The following is a 20,928-nucleotide window of genomic DNA, read 5'->3' as shown; positions in this document are numbered from 1 at the left end:
GGGGGGGGGGGGGGGGTATGAAGGGAGGAGGTCGGGGACAGAGGAGCTTATTTCACCAGCCTCTTGGCTACGTCGCCATAGGCTATCTCAATCTCTTTGTCACTGGGGCAGGTGTTGGTGAACTCTTCACGCGTGTAAGCGTTGTTCAGGTACTTCCAGATGGCAGTCATCTCTTTGGGAATGTCGAAGCCTCTGTACTTTTTGGCCACAACCTGGAGGAAGGAATTTGTTTTAAAAACTTTTTATTTACATAAACTAAATGATTCATTGAGAAAATAGTTATTTTGGGAATTAATTGACAATGGGAAAATCATAATGAGTTGCAGCCCTACACAGTTGTATCAACATCTTTGCAACAATATAAAACGTGATCACTCATGGGAAATATGGTAATTTTAGTTTAAAAAAATAAACATAAGCACCCACAATATGATTAGCCTGAGTGTGAGGATAGTTTTTATTTCAAAACAATGGCTTATTTAAAAAAAAAAAAATAAATAAAAAAAAGGCCCTACATACCCATTGTGTACTCACAGGTGTTTTCATTGCTTTTTTAAACTCCTTGGGAGTGTGTGTGCTAAGACTTTGTTTGACAGACATCTCCTTGACCCTCCTATTAGTTTTGTAACACCTGTTTGGGTGGGATAAGTTACCTGCACACCCACACACGGGTTTTTCCACTTTAGCTAATTTCCCCACTGCTCAGGTTGAAGTTGGGTAGAGCTATGCTGGGAGATGAGTGAGGTCAACTATCTCAATGTGCCAATAGTTGAAGTTTGTTCCAAACAGATTGAGTGAAGGAGATTTCTGTCAAGTACAGTCTGAACGCTCCCACACAATCCTGAGAAGAAATCTAATTAGCTAAATTAGGGGGGGGGGGTTCTATGGGTGTTGTATTATAACAACATATCAGTGATGTTTAATATGCTTTTTTGTTCACCTTGACTATGTGCAACTTGGGCAGGAGGTTACAGTCAGCCAAAGTCATTTCATCCCCATCCAAAAAGTTGCGGTTGGAGACCTTGACGTCCTCGATGCTGTTGTGGTCGATCTCATCAGGCAGTGGGGAGTGGAGATACTCATCCAGCTTCTGCAGTGTCTTCAGAAGTCCGCGCTCCAGACCTGCAAGGAAACACAAGAGGTTATTATAGAAACAGTAAAAGCTGTTTTTAAATTATATATTCAGTATGAACAAATAATCTACTTCTGACTGTGTGAATTTGTCATGGCTTTTCCTGAGGCCTCCTACTACACCTGCTATGTCCATATGCTGGTCAACCACATGGGGGCAGCATTTCATCAACAGACAAACCCTTGCCTACATGTACACATTATTAATAATGGAAACAGACATATCACAAACACCTGTACAAGCCAAGACTTTCAGAGGCTTATTACCCACCACCACACATTTCAATAGACAGTATTTGATTGCACAGGTGTTCTACTTGGCCATCACCCTATATCAATCCACTATAGATTATTAACAATTCATTCCATTGTTGGAAAATATGACATGAATGTTCACGTCAGAAGTTCAACAGTAGACTCGACCTGTTACTTTCGAGAGCACTTATCACTGAACCATGAGATTCGGCCTCAAACTCTGTTGACACAGCCTTGGGCTTTCACATCCAGCTCACCATGGTTCAATATTTTCTCAGGGTGGAGAACAGCCAACTAAAACGTGATACAAAATCTTTGGGGTTATTGTGAATACCATAAACATCTTTCTAGTGGAACAAATTCACATATTGTTCCACCCAGGATGTAACAGAATCTATGAGGCCACACCCTTTCATATTTTTCATATTATTCCAAAAGCCATATCTGTTGAGCTTGTGATACGGCCTTTGTCTTACAGCAGGGACAGAGGTGTGTAACTCAAGAAAAGGAAGGATGAGATTGTGAGGACTAGCTCATTCTCAGGATAGCTGCTCTGTGTTTTTTCCAGAAAGCGCCACCAGGTGAGACAGGTGGCACAAGGACAGGAGGAGGTAGCAGAACAAAAGCTCTGTGTTCCCGAGCGGTAATCCACCAATCAGGGCAGGGCTACCAGTGTCGCCTAGCAACCAGAGAACTCTCCCTACACAGTAGAAGGTCTCTGGATGGCCATTCTTAACCAATCGAGTGAGTGAGAGTGAGTGTGAGTGTGTGTGTGTTTGTGTGTACGCGGTACGCTTACCCTCGTTAGCATCTGGTTTTGAATTCTTAATGTATGCTGAAAACTTGGCGAAGATGTCCATACCAGCTGTGTTTGACTCTGGGTGTCTTGCACCCAGCTTGATGTACCTGCACACAAGTAAACACACACAGGTGTAAAGCTGATGATACACAGAGCAACTTTTAGAGCAATCGTGCAGGGCAACGTTGCCGTCAATGGTAATGAGTAAAGATTACTACCGTAATCTCCTTCCCCCACCACTACTTGCCACTAGCAAGATTGCCCAGCAACATTGCTCAAAAGGTTGCCCTGTGTATCATCAGCTTAATGTACATGATGTACGCACAACCCTTTATTTGCACTCTCCACTCATTGTAACCCCACTGTTACAGCTAATACAGGTATAAATCACTATGTGTCAGCACTTTTGGTTATATGCTAATTGCATGTTATTAACTTTGTACCCGCAAACAAACCTCATAAAAAAAAAGACAGAAGTTATCAATGCCAAACCCTGATTTGGCAATTTTCTGTGTTAAATCAAAAATATGATTTACTTAATACTATTTACTCCTGCTGAGTACTGTTAGCTACAGTGGCTGTAGTGTTTACATAAAAAATAAAGTATATATTTGTAATCATTTTTTTTTCCTTCAGTAGGAACAAATAAGCAGACAGGCTGGGTGGGGAAGTCAAAGTATTGAGAGACATACATTAGTCTTTTCACAGGATTTGTTGACAAAGAGAAACCTATTGAATATTTCAATCCTCATCTTTTAAGTAAAACATTTGCCTCAGTTTAAATCCATACAAAAAGGCCTCCACGCTTCATTACGTGTCAAAACAGCATTTAGAAGTTTACAGTGTGCTCATGACAGCAGTGGAGAGCAGGGTGTTTAGGTGTGTCAAAGTGTTGCCACAGGGGTGAGAAAGCACTCACTTGGGTGGGCAAAGGACATCTTCAAGGAACTCCTCGATCTTGTTGACGTCGGTTTTGACCTCGCCGTTGAAGGTGATGAAGGGCGGGTGTGTGCCCGGGGCCAGGTTCTGCAGATCTGCAGGCTTCCTGGAAGAGACGTGGAGCAGCTTTAGTGGATTGAAACAAACAGAACCAAGCAGTGCAACCAATTACAAGGTTGTTTTTTGATGCATGTTTGTGGATCTTACAAGGAAAGGTAGCATTCATCCTCACATATAATGCCTGGTGCAGACTACATGTCTTTTAACGTCGGCAGGTCGCTGTGCTGTTCAGACTACACACATTGCTGTCTTGTAATTGGGAGTCTTGAAGTCGTTGTGGTGTTCACACTACGTGACTGTATGCAAGGATTGTAGTGAAAAAGTAGCTGCCTGCTCTGCCAGCTGCCTGCTCTCATTGGCTGGATGTGGAGTCGGCCGACAACTCCAGATATTTAGCATGCTAGATATCTGTCTGGCATTGGCGAGCATCTTAAATGCATCGTTGAGTAGTTCACACAACGATCAAGTGCCGATTGGCGCTAAAATGCCCCCGATCACCCCCTGACTGTCGGCAAGTTTGAAGACTTGCAAAATCGGTCTTCAAATCGTGAGTAACTACTGTATATGAGATACAAGATTCAAAATTGGTCTGATGTTTCCTGGTTAAAACACACATTCATTTCATAGATTTCAAGCAAGGTCGAGCAATTACGGTGGCTGTGGTTCTTTAAAAGCAGACTGCATTTTTTTTTTTAAACCGTTTGTGTGTCCCTTTCTCTCTACGGCCTTCAAACCAGCACATTTTGTACCAGATGTCTCTGGCAGGCAGATGACACTGACACATAAACAAAAATGAGCATGTGTTGAATGAGCAGTGCCAACACAACTGACTCGTGAAAATCCACAGAACCCAGGAGCTTAAATCATCACAGCATAAATACAACATAAAAACACAGCAACTGTAAGAGCCTAATAGATCTGACAGAGCGTGAATCATCTTTGATTTAATGTATCCAGCAACAACATCTAGACATACAGACTCTTAAAATGGTCGAGGCTTTTAGTATGACGAAATTCACAATGACCATCTGAGTGCACAAAAAAAATAAAAAAACACAAAGGAGAAAAAAGGGAAATGACTTCAACTCTTCGGTATGCAAAGGGGATGTGGCACACTCACCCAATAATATAACTGAGGAGTGGATAACAAACCTTGAGAATCACAGGCTTTCACCACAGAAACAAATATTAACACGACAGCCTTGACTCAAGATAAGAGGTCACCTCAGGGAGGATAAAACACTAAAAGATAAAAGACTTATGGCAGTGACATGTATGTCCTTCTACAGGAGTTCATGCACAGTTCTTCCATTTAAAATACTACCATAAATGAGCCATAAATGTGGCAAACGCGCCTGCTTTTACAACAGACTCGTCCTAATATAAATAAATAAGTCGTCACTCCATCTGAACAAAGGGGATGTTTGAGGAGTGAGGAGTACACAGACACTGCCAAGTAGGCGGACATCCTCCAATGCCCTTTACAGGATATCAGCATACATGTTACACACCCTCTGCCAGGGAAAATGTATGCAAATATACATGAACCTATGCACTCATTTTTGAAAGTTCAGGCTTGTTTCAAAACCAAATGACTAGTCAAACAGACATTGCTTTGCTCCTTTTAGCCGCTTATCAAGTACATCAGTACATTGTATTTTGTCAATAAGCAGTGGTCTCCATGTCCCAGAGGAGGCGACGCCCAGAGAGGAACCAGCTGCCATGTGGACGAACCACGATTTGGAAGAAAACGTCAGAAATCTTGAATTTTTGAGTCAGACACACATGACGAAGAAAGACCATATAAACCAGACGTCCATCTGACCGTGCCTGAAAATAATTTGGCACTTGCACTTCAGCAAGTGGAAAAACCATTTTAGGGAGCATTTAGATGAATCATACCCTCAAAACATAGTGGGTTTGGTAAAGAGCTTCTGGTACTCGAATCCACATGTGAAAGCACATTCGCTTGCAGCTGGGAGGAAAAATAAAAGTGCGGTCAAAATTGCAGTGGATCCCCGTTTTCTGATCCAAGTGGTGAAAAATAACAAGTTGTCTACCAAAAATCTAGGCAGGAAGTAAGTGGAGTGAAGAACCTTAAATAGCCTTTCCAAAGTCTATGGACTATGTTTATTTTCCTCTGATTTTCTCCGGCCCTGGGAAAGGGGTCGTGGGAAAACCAAATATGCAGTGGGGAAGCAGCGAGCACGTTACAGTACAGGCCTTTGTGGAAACGCCCAGAAAAGCTGTCGGAGGCTATCCAAGGAAGAAAAAAAACAGCCAATGAAAGGAGGACAAGTGGCAGAAGAGCAAAGAAGAGGGGGTAGTGGAGTGTGAGTAGGACTCACCTCTTGAGGTCCACTGTGGTGACGTTGAAGATGACTCCTTTAAGCCACAGGATCATGAAGAGCCTCTGGGAGAAGGGGCAGTTCCCGATGCTCTCTCCATCACTTCCCGCCTTAAACAAACAGACAGATAGCAAGTTAGAATAGGAGCAGATTAACTATCAGCGATATGTTGCTAAGTGGCACCTATTTCTATCTTATGGAGGCCATTAAGCACAGTGTAAATGTCCCTGACTGAATTATTGCAAGCATAAAACACAAGATAGCACATAAAGATCTTAAAAACATCTGTAACAGGTTTCTCCCACTGATAGCACAAAATGGGAAAAAAATAAAAATAAAGTCTTGATAGAGATCACATCTCTGTTGCACAACCTTTTCGGCCCAGGGTGTTTTACTGCACCCACTCAAGGGAGAGGGCCCATTTCAGACAATGACTCTTTCATACGGATTACTGTCGGTCCCTCGAAAAAGACTTAAGTAGCAAGGGAAAGAGCGGAGAGCTGACCCACCTTGTCTTAAATGCTTCAGCACACTTCCCCTCCATTAATCTGCAGAACTACTGTCTAAGAGTAGGCGGAAACTTCTGGAGTGATTAAGACCGGGACAGTCTCTCGTTTCCTCTTTTGCTAGACTGCACAAACACAAGACTGAACAGTGGCAGCAGGGATGGGATCAATGGAAGCGGTGCGTGTCCCCCAAATTAATGACGAACATTAAGCACCGGGCAGAAAACAAGGCAGTGTTGAGATTTCAAAACACAACATGAACGTTTCTTTTTAATTCCGACAGAACAGTCTGCTCGCTCTGTGGAGGAGGAGACAGTAACAATTGCAGTGATTTCGGTCTTCCTGTCACACATCCACACACCCCCACCAGTAAACAGAAAGGCTATGGGAGGGTGCTGGAAACTGTCAGAGATATCTCCTGTCGTCCCAACAACCATCCATGTCTTCGCTCTCCTTTCTTTCTCTAACTCTCCAAATCATCCTTCACTTTGCTCAGCTCAGAGCCATGTATGGAGTGAGAAGGGTGGAGCAGAGGAATATGGTTTGGATTGGATCAGAAGGCAGAATGAGCATTTCATTTCATTAACTGAGCTTTGCGCAGTATCTTAATGAAATCTGACTGGCACATAGTAATGTCTGCATCATTTCTAGTTCAACCATGTAATGTCAAAATTGAGAGCCATTACTGTGAAACTGAAATCGGACAATTTGCTCATTTTCATTTCATGGTGCAGCACAAGACATAAATCGTAACCTTGGGGCAGAGCGACACTGTAGATACCAAGCCTGTTGAGGTATGCCACTCTCTCTCAGGCAAGGCAGGCCAAAAGAGAATGCCCCGTATTCATCTGTTGACGAGGACACGCACGGAGGTCATTCAAGTATCTGCGCTCTGGAATGCACCTCTTCATTCATTCAGGGCGTTACTGTAGATGAGCGACCGTGAGATCGTTTCGTTTTTGTCTGCCTCTTGTGTTGTCTGTCAGGTCTGACCATCCGTCCCTGCGGAGGTGACATGCAAAGTGTGACTATATGTGCATTAATGCAAAAGGTGTACACAAAATCAAGTGGATTTTCACCCAAATACTGTTAAGCGAGTTGCCAACAGATTTGCAAAGACAAGATTCAAAATCAGTTTGACCTCAACCTTACAAGAATATTTCTTTAGTATCTTAGATCCAGGTTCCAAACGGCCTTCAATAGTGGACTTTGTTCTGGAGTGTTGTGCCAGTCCAGCAGCTCCTTGCTGGTGCAGACAGGCTGGCTGCTGTTGTCCTCTGTGTGACGCCCAGTGGGATGGCTTTGTTTGATCTGCCTGCTGGCTCCCATTGTACCGCGGCTGTTTGCTCGCTCTCCCCCCTTCTGAATTCAATATCTGAAAAGCTTGGACTAGATCACTGCCTTTGTTCAGCCTTTGTTAACCTTATATGATTAAATTCTAAAATAAAGCTTCAGCCGTGAAGTGTTGGGGGTATCGTGGTCCACGGCCATCGCTAGACTAGACTGGCATTAGCGGATCCTTAGGTTATCAGAAAGACATCAATGGGATGATTACTCCATTTTCCCCGCGGCGCAACATCTATAGAGAACCATTCAGTTCTGCATCAAGGGTGGCAATGCAGCACTGCAACTGTTTCCATGGCAATGGCCAGACACATGTGACATGGATGTTTACTGTACTTCAGCACAATGAGCTGCTTTTAAGCAGAAGTCTTCTAAGTGCTGTGTCTCAAGTGGCCAAGAAGAAGGTCACAGCAGCTGAGACAGACATTTCACACTTTTCTTTCCCTCTCAGTGTGTTCTGAGCCATGGCATTGCTCCCACCCTCTGCTGCTGCAGCAGAGCAGACTGCAGCACTCTGCTGCAGAGAGAGGCAGACAGCTAGAGAGACACATTACAGGAAATGGGGAGCATAGGTAGCACTAATGGGCATAAAGGAGAACAAGTGGGAATAGATGCTTTAGGTGGGAGGAACTTCAGAGGCTGTGTGCCGTAACTTGGCACACTGCTTGTTTCTTCCTCCTGCTCCTCTTCCCCCCCCTTTTTTACCTCTGCCCTTATCTTGGGCCCCTTGGTAGAGTTAGAGGGGGTTGGGCATTTGGGGAGGAGGGAGAAACTATTCCAGAAATGTCCTGTTGCTCCGGCCGAAGAGGGTGCTTTGTTTAGTTTACTTGATGACGCTGGTTGAGCTGCATTTCCGCTGCCTGTGGCATAAAAACTGCTTCTGGAACCAAAGCAATAGTTGTGCTTCCAAGTGGCAGCTTAGAGACTGACCTTAGTGGAAAATTATAAATTAAAATGTAGATTTATATAAAGTCTACGGTTCAAAACAAAAAACTATGAAGAGGTTTAGGACATCCCTCCAAAAATTGCCCCCCTCCACCTTGCTAACACTTTCTAGAGTGCCACTATTATGTAGTGTGACAGAAGAGGGGTTCTGGACAACCTACCATACAGCAACAACACAAAGTGCTTTTTGTAGAGTTTGAGTTTTAGGCCGGTGGGTGGGGGGCACCACAATAACACAGCAGCGAGGCAAGAAGGCCCTTATAAGGCAAGGTACATGAGTTGAAAGACATTTTCCGAGAAGTAAACCAGCAACTCAATTCCAGCAGCATTCACAAGAAGCCCAGCGTGTAGCCTGCCATTTTGCCTGCTGTGTCAAAAATGAATCACGTCTCACAGACGGTTACGCCATCTTTCACAGGGAATCAAACAGATTTCCCCTGATGCGAGGCGGCTATGATAACGTCCGGGCCACAGAAGCAGCAACAGCTGACTACTGCTAACAGACTCTCAAGCTTTATTTAGGCTCAATGGAAGGACCGTGAGTCAACAGATGCCTGTTTATTTATTGCCAAACACACACAGCTGCCCAGTGGAGGGCGTGAGTCATGCTCAAGTCAGATGTCATCAAGGAGTCTGTGTCCAGGACAGCGCGGCCCCACAGCAGTACAATGAGACCTCAGTCAGCAAGGGGGCCAGCGGTGTCACACACACTCACACGTTTGTTCGTCTATCCTTGTGGGGACTGACATAATGCGTTCCTTAGCCCCTTACCCTATCCTTAACTTAATTGTCACCTGAACCCTAAAACTAAGTCTCAACTCTCAAAAAGCAGACTCTTACCTGTGGGGACCTAAATGTTTGTCCCCAAAGTGACACAAGTCACCAAGGGTTAGTGTGCATTCAAGTTAGAGTCCCCACTAGGATCTAAAAACATGAAAACACACACATACATACACACACTCTGAGTTCATAACTCTTTGTCACTTCCCTAAGCTCATGAAGCCACTAATGTAATGACCACCTTCAAGACGTCTCAGGAGTAATGAGGATGATGCTAGGCCTTATCTAATTAGCTTGAACATAATATGGCCAAGTACGCACTTGAAGGTATGTGCACTTTTAACAGGTTGAAAAAAGGTTTCCTCTTTACAAGTCCAGTCCAATAACATTTTACGAGCAGGCACATAAAACGCAAGAGCTGTTCAGCCCCACCTCTGCCTCTTTTATTCTCCCACTTTCTCAAGTATTTACTGGCATTTGTACTAATCTGAAGTATTTATGTTTTAGAGCTCTCATTGTTTAAGAGGCAAGTTTCCCCTTTTCAAGACCGGTGATGTGAGATCACCGTTACAGTAGTCTGCATTCAATGGACCCTGGTGAGGCTGTGCATGGCCCTCCCAGTCTCAACTCACAGCCTAATTTTAGTAACTTGGAAGCCCATGCCTTCCCCTCCCCAACACGCTTCATATTCTAAATTGGGTGGGCTGCTCAGCGAGTTCAAGCCACACTTTGACCGAATAAGGAACCAACGAGGAGCCGCCTGCTCTGACACACAGCAGGAATGTCCGTTTGAGAGTGGGCAGCCATGGTAACATCATGGCTACGCCCCTCTCTCGTTTGCTGGACAAGTATGCAGTGATGATTTGAACCCAAAGCTAGTCGTTTTAGAGAGGGTGACTCAGCCCAGGTGGCTGAGTAGTCATATGTACTACTCCAAAGCCTGGTCAGATGTCAGGGCCAGCTACATAAGTGCAGCCCTACACCTGCAATGATTTGATGCCTTGCTCAAGGGGTCAGCAGTGTAGATACTTGTCAAGACAGACGAACCCATGTCGCCACCATGAATTACAGATTGTCAGAGCAAAACACTGAAGGCCCTGAAAGGCTGAGTAAAGAGCACTCGATTAATGCATCCAAATAAAATAAATGTTAACTAGGGCTGGAACGATTTATCGATTAAAATCGATAAAATCAATTAATAAAATGCTTCGACACAAATTCTTTGCATCGATGCTTCGTTTAATCCATGTAACTATACAGCACAGTGTTTCGCACGGACATTTATTACTGTCGCACATTGCGTTTACGCTGTGAACACGACAGGATTATAATGTAGCCGTTTGCAAAATGGAGGAAGAGAGAGAAAATGGCGAGGGACAAAGAAGAAAGTGTCCAAAGTATGTTATTATTTCATGCTAAGGAAAACAACAACTCTGGCTGTGTCACAGTCCGTCCACCGTAAAACGAAACTTATGTCGCCTTGGCAACAGCACGACGGCAGCTGAACAAAAAGGTGTTCTGCCAGCGGACCACAGACAAGGTAACTTTAGCAATTAACTGAAATCTTGATTGATTGTTGAGTTGAAGGCTAGCCAAAGTAAGCCGCAGTCCTCAGCTGAAAATGTGAACAAGTGCGTTTGTTGTTCTCCTTTTTGGGCCGTGAGTTGTAACCTCACAGTCAGGAGTTAACTGCGTGTCGGGAGCTGCACCTTTTAACTCCCCTCCCTCGCTCTGTAGCTCAGACAATCCCTGCTAACTGCATGTGCTAATCCATCCTTCACCCATATTCTTTGTCTTTATAACTGTTATCTTTATAATAACAAACAACAACTGTTTCGTGTGCAGGATCACTCATTTCCCGTTTCAAATTTCACGTGTGTTTTCTTGACAAAACGTGGTTTGGAGATCAGCGTCGGGTGACACAGCTGCTGTCAGCTCCTGTAGAGTGTGTGTGTGTCCCTGTCACCGATCAGTCACGTAGTGTGAACACCACATGACTTCAAGACTGCCGTGATGACGGCAGGTTGTGTGAACTGCACGGCCATCGGCCGTCGCTTAAAGTTGTGTAGGCTGCACGAGCCTTTAGTATAACTTGTATAGCACTGGAGTGATGTGTGTGTAAAGCGGCTGTCTAGTAGTTGGTCTGATGTTTGCTGTATGACACAGTATGAATTTACGAAAGGACTAATAAATATCTATCACCTATAAACGTGCAGAGCTGATCCCGATACGGGAGGGGGGGGGGGGGGCAAAAGTACTTCTTAAACGACACATCGGTGAATCTTTGAAATAATCTATTGAAGCTTCGAATACTAAAATCATCATTAGCTGCAGCCCTAATGTTAACTATTCTGCTAATCAATCTAGAGCTGCAACGCTTAATCCATTTGTACTATTAAATTAAGTGCCAACTATGTCGTAATTGATTAATCGGTTTGAGTAATTCTTAAGAAACAAATCTGAGTTTTCTGGGTTCTTTAGTACTCTAGGACAGTAATATGAATCCCTTTGGGTTGTGGACGAAAAAAAAAATTATAAATAAATGGACATTTAAAGGGCATCATCTTGACCTTTGGGAAATATGGATTGATATTTTTCACAATTCTGACATTTTATAGACCAAACTACTAATTGTCTCCAATCTACTTTCTTAATGTTCTCATTGGGCCTTGGAAATAAAATGGAATAATTACACTGGCTTACGAAGGTAGCAAATCTAATATTTTGGGGACAAAACACGATTTGATGACATCTTCGGAATTTTCATTTTATAGAGCAAGCTATTTAACGATTAATTTGGAAGGTAATCAGAATAACAGAATGAAAATAATAGTTAATTGCAGCCTTACTTGGGTATCATTTGACATGTTTTATATGAATGCCAATGCGACAGTTTCAGTAGTGATGCCAAAACAAAAAACTTGTTTCTTCTTGACATCTTACTTTGAGGAATACAACCTTTTATCTACACAAAAGAAGCCAAATATATATTGCCTAAACAAAATATGTCTGAAAGTCTTAAACTGGTAAAATGATTCGGCCACCACCAAAACAATATTGAGGTGGGGACCCGCGTCTGAACAACTAGGGCTGGACTGGGTGGGTAAAGCTGAGTCCCGGAGTCACATCCTCTGCGTAGCTCTGACTCAGGGTGACATCACTTAGTGGAAACCTCAACTTCCAGTCAGACACAGGCCTACTGTGCTGGAGCACATGGGGGCTGTTTAAGAAACACCAATGTCTGTGGAAAGTTGGAGACCAAAGTCTAAAAGAGGCTTACTGCATAACCATGCTACGGGAATGATGTAAGCTAATTCAATATTGCTGTTTTTAACCTCAGTGTAGAAGAGATAAGACAAACGGGTTCCTAGAGGCACGGAAGGGGTGTTTGTTCTTCCATCATTAAGGATCTGTATTGCTCATCAACAGACAGACAGTAATGCAGGAGATCAGCTCGAACCAACAATCACCCTCGGCCCTGACTGTTGTTTCAAGTGTCTAAGACAAACAAAGAGCTGCATACTGAATTCAGAACCAGCTCCAACTCTCCACCCTCTTACACATTCATAGACTCCTGGCGGATGACTAGGGCAGACTCATGCTTTAAAGAGGTCATATTATGCTTTTTGGCTTTTCCCCCTTTTCTTTATTGTTTTTCTTTATGTTTTTTTTTTTGCATGAAAAAAGGTTTGCAAAGTGAAAAAGCCCACAGTCCACCCCAAAAGGGAGTTACCATCTCCCACAGAAAACACTGCTCTGAACTGCCTGAAAACAGCTTGATTGTGGTCCAGCCTTTACTTCTGTAAACTGTCTACATCACTATGTAACACGCATCATAAGGCTTGCCTAGTCGCCACTCAGGCACGCCCTCAAAAATACCGGTGGAGAAACACACTGAGCTGCAGCACACACAGTGACAAGACGTCCAACCGCTGCCTCCCCTCATCCCCACCAAACATTAGGCAGTCAACGGACATAAAGTTGTTACTGTGTAATGTAGAGACAGGGCACAGTTAAAATGTTAAGACTGAAAGATCAATTAGTTACAATTAATAACTTACCACTCTTGCTCCAGTCAAGGTAGCGAAACTGGTTCAGGAACATTACAACTGAACTAAAGCCATGGTTACTGGCTTGTCAGGACCCGCCCTACTCTGCTTCTGATTGGCTAATAGTGCTTAACTAGGTACTGTGCATGTGCAACTCCAAACAAAGATCGAATAGAAGTGAGATGCTTCACTTGATAGCTAAAAACAGAGCGTTCAACACACAAGGTAAAAAGAATTGCTGCAACAATGATACAGTATGACAAAAAAAAAAAAAAAAAAGGTGTTTTAAAATTAAAACATGCCTATTCTGGTACAACCCCTAAATAAAATTATGAACCTGAAAATGAGCATAATGACCACTTTAACATATTTGCACACCCACATACACAAAACCCATACTTTTCTCATCCTCTCTGATCTTCCTTACATTTGCATGGGAAATAAAATGGAAAACTGGCCTCCGCTATCAAACTGTATCTAAAACTTCAAAACATCAAATGTGTTTTTATAATGCAGAAATCATTAATTTTCAGCTTTAATGAACCTCTGCAGCAATTCCTTCAGGACAAATGTCTAGACAGCTGTGAACCACCCTTTGGCACCAACACAATGCCAGCATGCCATTACCACACATGCCAGACAAGCACGGCAGTAAAGGCCTGCACCATGGGCGCACAAACACTGGCCTCATCAGTAATTCTGAGCAGACAGTCAGTCTCACTTCATGGCCACTGGCCGGTTGCATCCACCCTGACCTGCAATTGAGTTGCTTTTCAGTACCAGTCCTGCCTGGCTTTTCATAAAATCATCGTCATAAAAATCAAACATGCAAAACACTTGAGGAACAGCTCGCGCACAGTTAAGTTTGTATGAGTGTCGACAGTATATTTATGTATCATATTCCCACATGTAATATTATCAAGCGGCATATCAAACCGGTAGTGAAATATTTTACTTGGAATTTCTGCTACCATCAGGGTTTCAAAGACAAAGAAGACCTAAATGGATATTTGGGACACTTTGACACACTGCGCACCTTGATGCAGTTATGATGAGTTAAAAAAGATGTCCCGGTCATCCTACACTTCATGTTCAGGTACAACACTTTGGGTTAGGCTCTGCTATGAAGAACACAGCACATGAAACACAAGCAGACTGGATCATGTTGAGACTGACTGAGTTACACATGTAGCAAGCGGGGCAGATTCTCCTCATTTAAGTGGTCCCACACCTCTGACATCATCTTCTGAAGATGATGCATCAGTGAGGCAGAGGTGTAGTCAAAGGCTCGTTTTTCCTCCATATCCGGTAGGTTATGATTGCCGCAGTAACTTGTACAGCCCTACAAGTAAAACACACAAATCCATGAACTACCAAGACCCTCTTTTACGATCAAATCTTCTCATAAGTTGTTCTAGGGTGGCCTCACTTCCTGTTCTTGAGCTCATAGGAGAAATGCCTCATTAGCCATTGACTTCCTAGTTGGGCGGCACAAATGAGCTAAGCTCTTTCTCCTGCTAGCAGGTTGAACTAACATTTTATACATCATAAATTTATTCAGACCCAACCAGGAATCACCCAATCTATAGTCTACTCTGACAAGAACATGAAACTTTTGGATATGTCGTCCCATAAAAACGCTAAAATTGATCGGAGAGCCCCACTTCAAATTGGTGTAATAACAACACTGCCAGATCGATTAGGCCAGTGTCCAGAGTCAGTCAACCAGACAGTAACAATGAAGAAGCAGTAACAGGCCAAGTGCTGCAAAAGCAAATTCACAGTGCAGAAACAACAGCTCACGGCACCAGCACAGCACTCTACAACAGTAACAAGCCATTAATTCATGTCCCCTAACTCGTGATGCTGACTGCAGCATTGCCATATGCTTGGGAAACAAACTGCTCTTTTTCTATTAAAAAAGCAGTATTCAATTGCCCACACTACCGCCTAAGTGGGACACGAATGGTTTATTATTAAAGATGAAAAGCCTGACATTCAGGCTGCTTAAAGTCTTTTTATCATTTTCCAACACCATCCACCCAAGGTCACCTTTGGGTCAACTCTGCACTGATAAAAACTAGCTCTTCCCGAGGCCTTTTGAATAAACAAAAAAGAACAGAGACATGTCTGTTGACAGCTGATTGTTTATCCAATGAACCATAACATCTCTTCTCTTGCCCAGGGAAGAGAGCCTTACATCTGAGTAGGCACTGTATTGTTGAGCATTAACTCCTTCTACAGAGTGCTCCAACGGTGTGGAGCCTTCCATCCTCACGGTTCCCATGGGACTGTCCCAAAGGATGGACACAAACACAGGGTTGGGTATCGTTTTGTTTGTACTTTGTACTGCAGTCATTGCTTCCTCCCTTGCATGAAATCTACGTATTGCAGGTTTTGCATTTTGCTGCGTCGTTATCTTTTTTAAGTGAAACTAAGTCAAACTTTTGAGCATAAATTGCTCTTCTCCACTGTGGTCCAGAAATTTAAACACAGGTACTCTCATCCCGCATGCTTTGTTGACGCACAGCCCAACAAATTACGTTATGTTTGGTTTGTGTAGCAGGTCCTGGCAGATAAGTACAACTTTAACGGACTGCAAAATGCTCACTGCCGTTCAATCTGGAGCACAGCTGAAATATGCTAAATGTTAGGAACCGATAAGCAGAACTGAAATGCCCTTGTCTTAACATATCAACGGCTCTTGGAAATTTGACAATGGTTCCAACTTGGAACCGGTTCTTGATACCTAACCCTACATAAACACAGACAAGCTCTTATGCCTTCAAGGCTTAAAAGTACTTCTCCGCCATGTTTACTGGCTCTGCTGTCACTGCTGGCAAGAGAATGGAAGTCTGGAGGCAGCATAAGGCTTTGCAACCAGCAGTGTGACCTTGGCAAACTTGCTGCCAAGAGACGCATACACAAGAAGAGATAAAGCCTGTCTGTTTCTCTTGACTCATCTAAATTCTGTTCTCATACATACAGTCAGGTCATACGCGAGTGACTCCCTCGCATGCCTACATTAATTCAGAGCAGCTTTTTCCAAAAGCTGTGAAAAATTGGATGAAAACATAACCACACTTGTAATGATTCAATGCAAGAATTATGCACATTAACAAACAGTGAATCTCCATTCACCATCCGGGAGAAATCACACAAGACAACCACTTAAGTTTTCCTCGGCTTTCACCTTGAACCTCAGTTTAGAAAAGGAAAGATTTGAAATACTTTAACAATAATTATTACATTAGGGTGAAACGCTTATTTTTACTAGTGATAAAATGCCCGATATCGGCACTCACGAGGGCGATATACAGAGAAAATGTCTGGAGACACATCTGTAGGCAGCCTTGTCAATGTTTGGAGCAGTACATGTCCTCAGTCACCATCGTCTTTTCTAAATGTTACCACTAATGTTAACATTCCAAAATGACAGCAAATCTAATCTAACACCATTACTGGCAAGCTTTAAATATGTATTGTTATGTAGAAAATAACGCAGTTGAATAACGTCACTTCTGACAAACTGAACTCCACTCAACCCTTAAACACCAGTCATGTTCTGAAATCTACAGCACAACCAAATGTTTTTCTATTTCATTAATAATAAAAAAATCCATCCAAAAACAACATGTTACTGTCCGAGATATTACTGTCCGAGATAACAATGTATATATTGTACGCAGTATGGAGTAAAGGAATTATACATGACTTATCTTTGTTTCGATATCGGCATTATATAAAAATCGGCCTTGGCCGCCCTGCTCTCTAAATATCGGCAATTGATCAACCATTCAGTCATTTTGACTGATATTGCAGTTGCGATACAATTTGCAATATTAGAATGAATTATAATTTATACATCATGATTATCATTTTTATTGAAAAACATACAAAACAAAATGATAATGGTGCGACTTTTTAAGGGGGATCTGTATCAAGCGCAAATGTTTGTGTAAGTCTGTAGAATATGATGTGTAGGCCAGGACATCATTTCCCAACTATCATAGCACATAAACACATCCGATTTAAGGTTTCATATTACCATTTTAGCCATGTGATGTGTGGAAGTGCCATGTGAAACACACATGGGTGAATGCTGGGAAGTCACCCTCTACTGCACACCAGCACGGACTACCACTCATGCATGCGAAAACAATATCTAATCTGCTTTGCTGTGATGAGATCAAGGGTCGACCCTCCCCTCTGACGAAGTCGGCATATCATGCTCATTTGCAACCGAGAGCAATATAAACTGACAAGCTTCCCGTCCACGCCCTCAGAGATGAGCACAATGTAAAGTGTTCCCATAGCAATGTGATGACTGTTGCTATAAACAGTGCAGGTAGAAAAGTACCAAGATCATCAAAATATCTCTAAACTGGGACAGTCAGCTACCTTTAATAGGTAATAGGGGTGGCAATGGTGCAATGGATAAGACACATGCCTTTGGTGTGAGAGACCCGGGTTCAATCCCCCACTGTGACCCAATGTGTTCCTGAGCAAGTTGCTCCAGAGGCCTCTGACATGTATAGCAATTGTAAGTCGCTTTGGATAAAAGCATCAGCTAAATGAATAAATGTAAACAGTGTTGTCACAGCAGCAACTCCTCTTTGATATGTGGCACTGGCACACAACACACACATCGTTATCAGCTGATGCCAGAGGCCTGGCTAGCAGTGTGCCTATGGCAACCTGCACGGCTGCTATTGTCTCCCATGACTGTGTTTAACGCTGCGCAATAACAAGGGGTGTCAATAATAGATGTGGACATGTCAGACGCTGATCCATAACACGAAGCCGTGCACAGGCAAAAGACAAACCTCACACACGGAGACACATCAGGAAAACACACAACGGGGAGAAAAGTCTGTACACAACAGTCCAAGGAGGGAGGGGCCGGGAGGGAAGAGTTGGCCACATGTGAAAACCTTCCAGGCCTGGGGATGATGTAACCTCTCCTGTAGGCTGTGAAAGGCAGTTAAGAGAAATGGTGCTGGTCAGCCAGTTTGTTTCCATTTGTTCTGCCTCTACACTGAGGGGCCTGCTGCTCAGCCTCATCCATGCCTCACGATAAAAGGTTTCTGTTTACAGAGTCAACAGGAACCACATAAGCAGGACCCAAGTTTGTTGTATTTCTACTGAATCTGGAAAACTGAAAGGCTGATACAAGTCTCCCTAATTCACAACTATTGCAACGAAAGAGCACAACTTTTACAATGTCCCAGCTCAAGACAGTGGGCAGGTACACACAATTACAAATGTATGATTTGATTAAATTTAAATAAAAGCAGATAATTCGCTTTTTTCATTAGAGATTATCACATGTAATTACTCTCATATGTAGCATTTACAATTTTGTTTTTTGTTTTTTTCCCAGGGCAAACCACAATCTGCTGTTCTGGTCAGTGACACACCACTCACTGCACAATCACACCCCTCTCCCAGGCAATCCAGGACCCCGCAATACCCCCTCCCATTCCCCTAGGCCCCCTGTCCCAGCCCCACACTCCTCCTTTTCTTTCTGCTGCCATTTTCCCGCCCTGTAAAGCAGCAGGCTGAAGAAAGGAAAAAACAGCCATTCACAACCCTCCACCTTCACCATCGTCACTGCTGAGGCAGAGAGAACTCGATGCAGCTTAAGAGAAAGGCTGAAAATAAAAAATAACAATCATCAGGAATCCATCCATCAAGCTTCCTGATTTAACACCATATCTAAAGATGATGAATTGTGCTTTGACATTTAATAACTAGTATCAAGAACACCACTGAAGATACCTGCAACATACAGTTAATAATCGCCTAAATTATCTTTGATACTCTTGTTGTTTAAGTCAAGTAAACTTGGAAAACTGTCCATCACAACAGCACCACCAAACTGGTCTGTATTTCAGAGATCTTTGGATGGAAAGACTGATGACACCTGAACACCAAACTTAACATTGAAATGGCTGGTCTGAGTCTATTCAAGTATCCATTCCTGGCTGGGCAGTTAAAATGTTTGTACTTCCAACACAACCCATCACTTTGACGTTTTACATCTTGTGAATCAACATTCAAGTATGAAAATGCAACTGCACTAAGTGAGCAAATGTTAACAGTGTTTGAATCAACTGGTACGGACCGTACGGACCACAACTACTGAGCTTTTGTTTTAGCACCCAGTTTTCAGCATGGCAGGCTCTTCTTCCCCCACAATGGGGGAAATCCGCCCTGCTGGTGACACTGCAGGATCCACATGGCCACAGAGACAGAGAGGGTTATGGACCGAAAAGCCTACAAAAAAAAAAAAATTACTTAATGCGGCAAGAAATCTTCTAATGTTTCTATCAAATGTAGAAACACCAACGTGTAACGTTTGCTTGCTCAGGTGGTCTTAGCTAAAATTTGGAGATAGAAGAGGGAGCTTTAACATACCCTATAGGCAGAGATGGAGCATCCATCACCACAGCGGACTGATTTGGGTTTAATCAAATGTAAGTTGCTCAAAATGTAAAACTTCCCCCGTGCGACGTGTGCTGCGGTCTTACCTTCACAAACAGCTCGATAACGGGCTCGTTGTCCGGCTTTACTCCGTTCTGCGGTACCGACAGCGACATGATGGGCGCTACTTATTGAAGTTTCGCTAACAAAGATGAGTTTATTCTTGCTACCACGCCCGATATAGCTCGGTCCTTTTCTCCGCCGCTCTTCCTTTTTCCCCGCACTGAAGCCCAGTAGGCGCTTTTTCTCCCCAAGGAGGACCCGGTGCTGGAAGCACAAAAGTCCTATTTAGCAAAGCAGACCAGGAGGTAGCGGAGTCTGCCAGATTCACACGGCTCAACGTCGCTGTTTAACTTCAACCTAGCGGAGCTGCACAACCATCGCTGAACCGTCAGACTCTTTACGTTGGCGGAGCGGTGATGAGGTCTAGTGGGAAGAAGCAACGGGAATATTTAAGGCCGTGATGTCATGAAGCGCAAACATACAAAAATGTGGGAGGGTCTGAGGAGGGAGTCTTCATCATGCAGCGAGGAGGAGGATGGCCGAGAGCCGCTCAGTGGCTGCACAGGAATAATTATTTCAAGTGATTCTCATGAGCAGTCCTACGGGAGATATATTCCGCGTCAAGAAATTAAGTAATTTATAAACAACTTTTTCCTTAAAAAAAAATGGAGTTTGCATCCGTCCATGTTCAAATCACTGATCAAAATCCATCTTGATCAGTGAGGTTTTTTTTTTTTTTTTTAATCTTTGCACTTGTTTAAGCAATTTGTAACATGGCTTTTGGAAAGTGCTCAGTGAATACAATTTAAATTTTAATGTTTCTATCCTTTAACGATGTATTTTAAAACCATGAAAAGTGATCTATAAATATAGTTATGGTTTCAGTCCATGCAGTTCCCTTTACATTTATTTGCAGTTTTCTCCTATTGCTCCAGTCTTCTGTGTACTTAAAGTGCATTGTCTGGATTTCCTCTTTACCTGCCATTTATCATTAAAAATTGTGTTTGTGTCATACAAAGATTATAGAAGCAAACCTACATCGGAATATGACTTTAAATTAGCTAATGCTAGTGTAACAAAAAGATAGTTTGTTTTAGCTACAATGACTACACATTATACATCAGCTGCTAAATAGATTGCGGGATGATTGGGTGGCTCATTTAAATTATCACACACACACACACACACACACACACCTCCAACTGATGTAGACCTTATACAGAGTAGCCTACATCCAAACACAGTAACTGCTTATCCCCCCCCCCCCCCCCCCCCCCCCCCCC

The 20,928-nt window shown here is 43.1% G+C and overlaps 1 protein-coding gene across 1 annotated transcript in view; it reads right to left on the bottom strand.

Annotated features, from left to right (window-relative positions):
- Nucleotides 1–20,093, bottom strand: part of clic4 (chloride intracellular channel 4) — a 21,905-nt gene extending 1,812 nt beyond the window's left edge. Inside the window, exons 1-6 of the mRNA XM_046061709.1 lie at nucleotides 19,690–20,093; nucleotides 5,533–5,642; nucleotides 3,105–3,230; nucleotides 2,186–2,292; nucleotides 941–1,122; nucleotides 20–212 (exon numbers count right to left, since the gene is read on the bottom strand). Coding sequence (XP_045917665.1) covers nucleotides 48–212; nucleotides 941–1,122; nucleotides 2,186–2,292; nucleotides 3,105–3,230; nucleotides 5,533–5,642; nucleotides 19,690–19,758 — 759 coding nt within the window. The 5' untranslated portion in view covers nucleotides 19,759–20,093 and the 3' untranslated portion in view covers nucleotides 20–47. The remainder of the gene's footprint in view (nucleotides 1–19; nucleotides 213–940; nucleotides 1,123–2,185; nucleotides 2,293–3,104; nucleotides 3,231–5,532; nucleotides 5,643–19,689) is intronic.
- Nucleotides 20,094–20,928: the final 835 nt, after the last annotated feature.

The sequence above is a fragment of the Micropterus dolomieu genome, linkage group LG11 (genome assembly GCF_021292245.1).
Source record: "Micropterus dolomieu isolate WLL.071019.BEF.003 ecotype Adirondacks linkage group LG11, ASM2129224v1, whole genome shotgun sequence".
Lineage (NCBI taxonomy): Eukaryota > Metazoa > Chordata > Actinopteri > Centrarchiformes > Centrarchidae > Micropterus > Micropterus dolomieu.
Note: the sequence above shows the minus strand (reverse complement) of the source record. Positions and strands in the feature narration are given on the sequence as shown.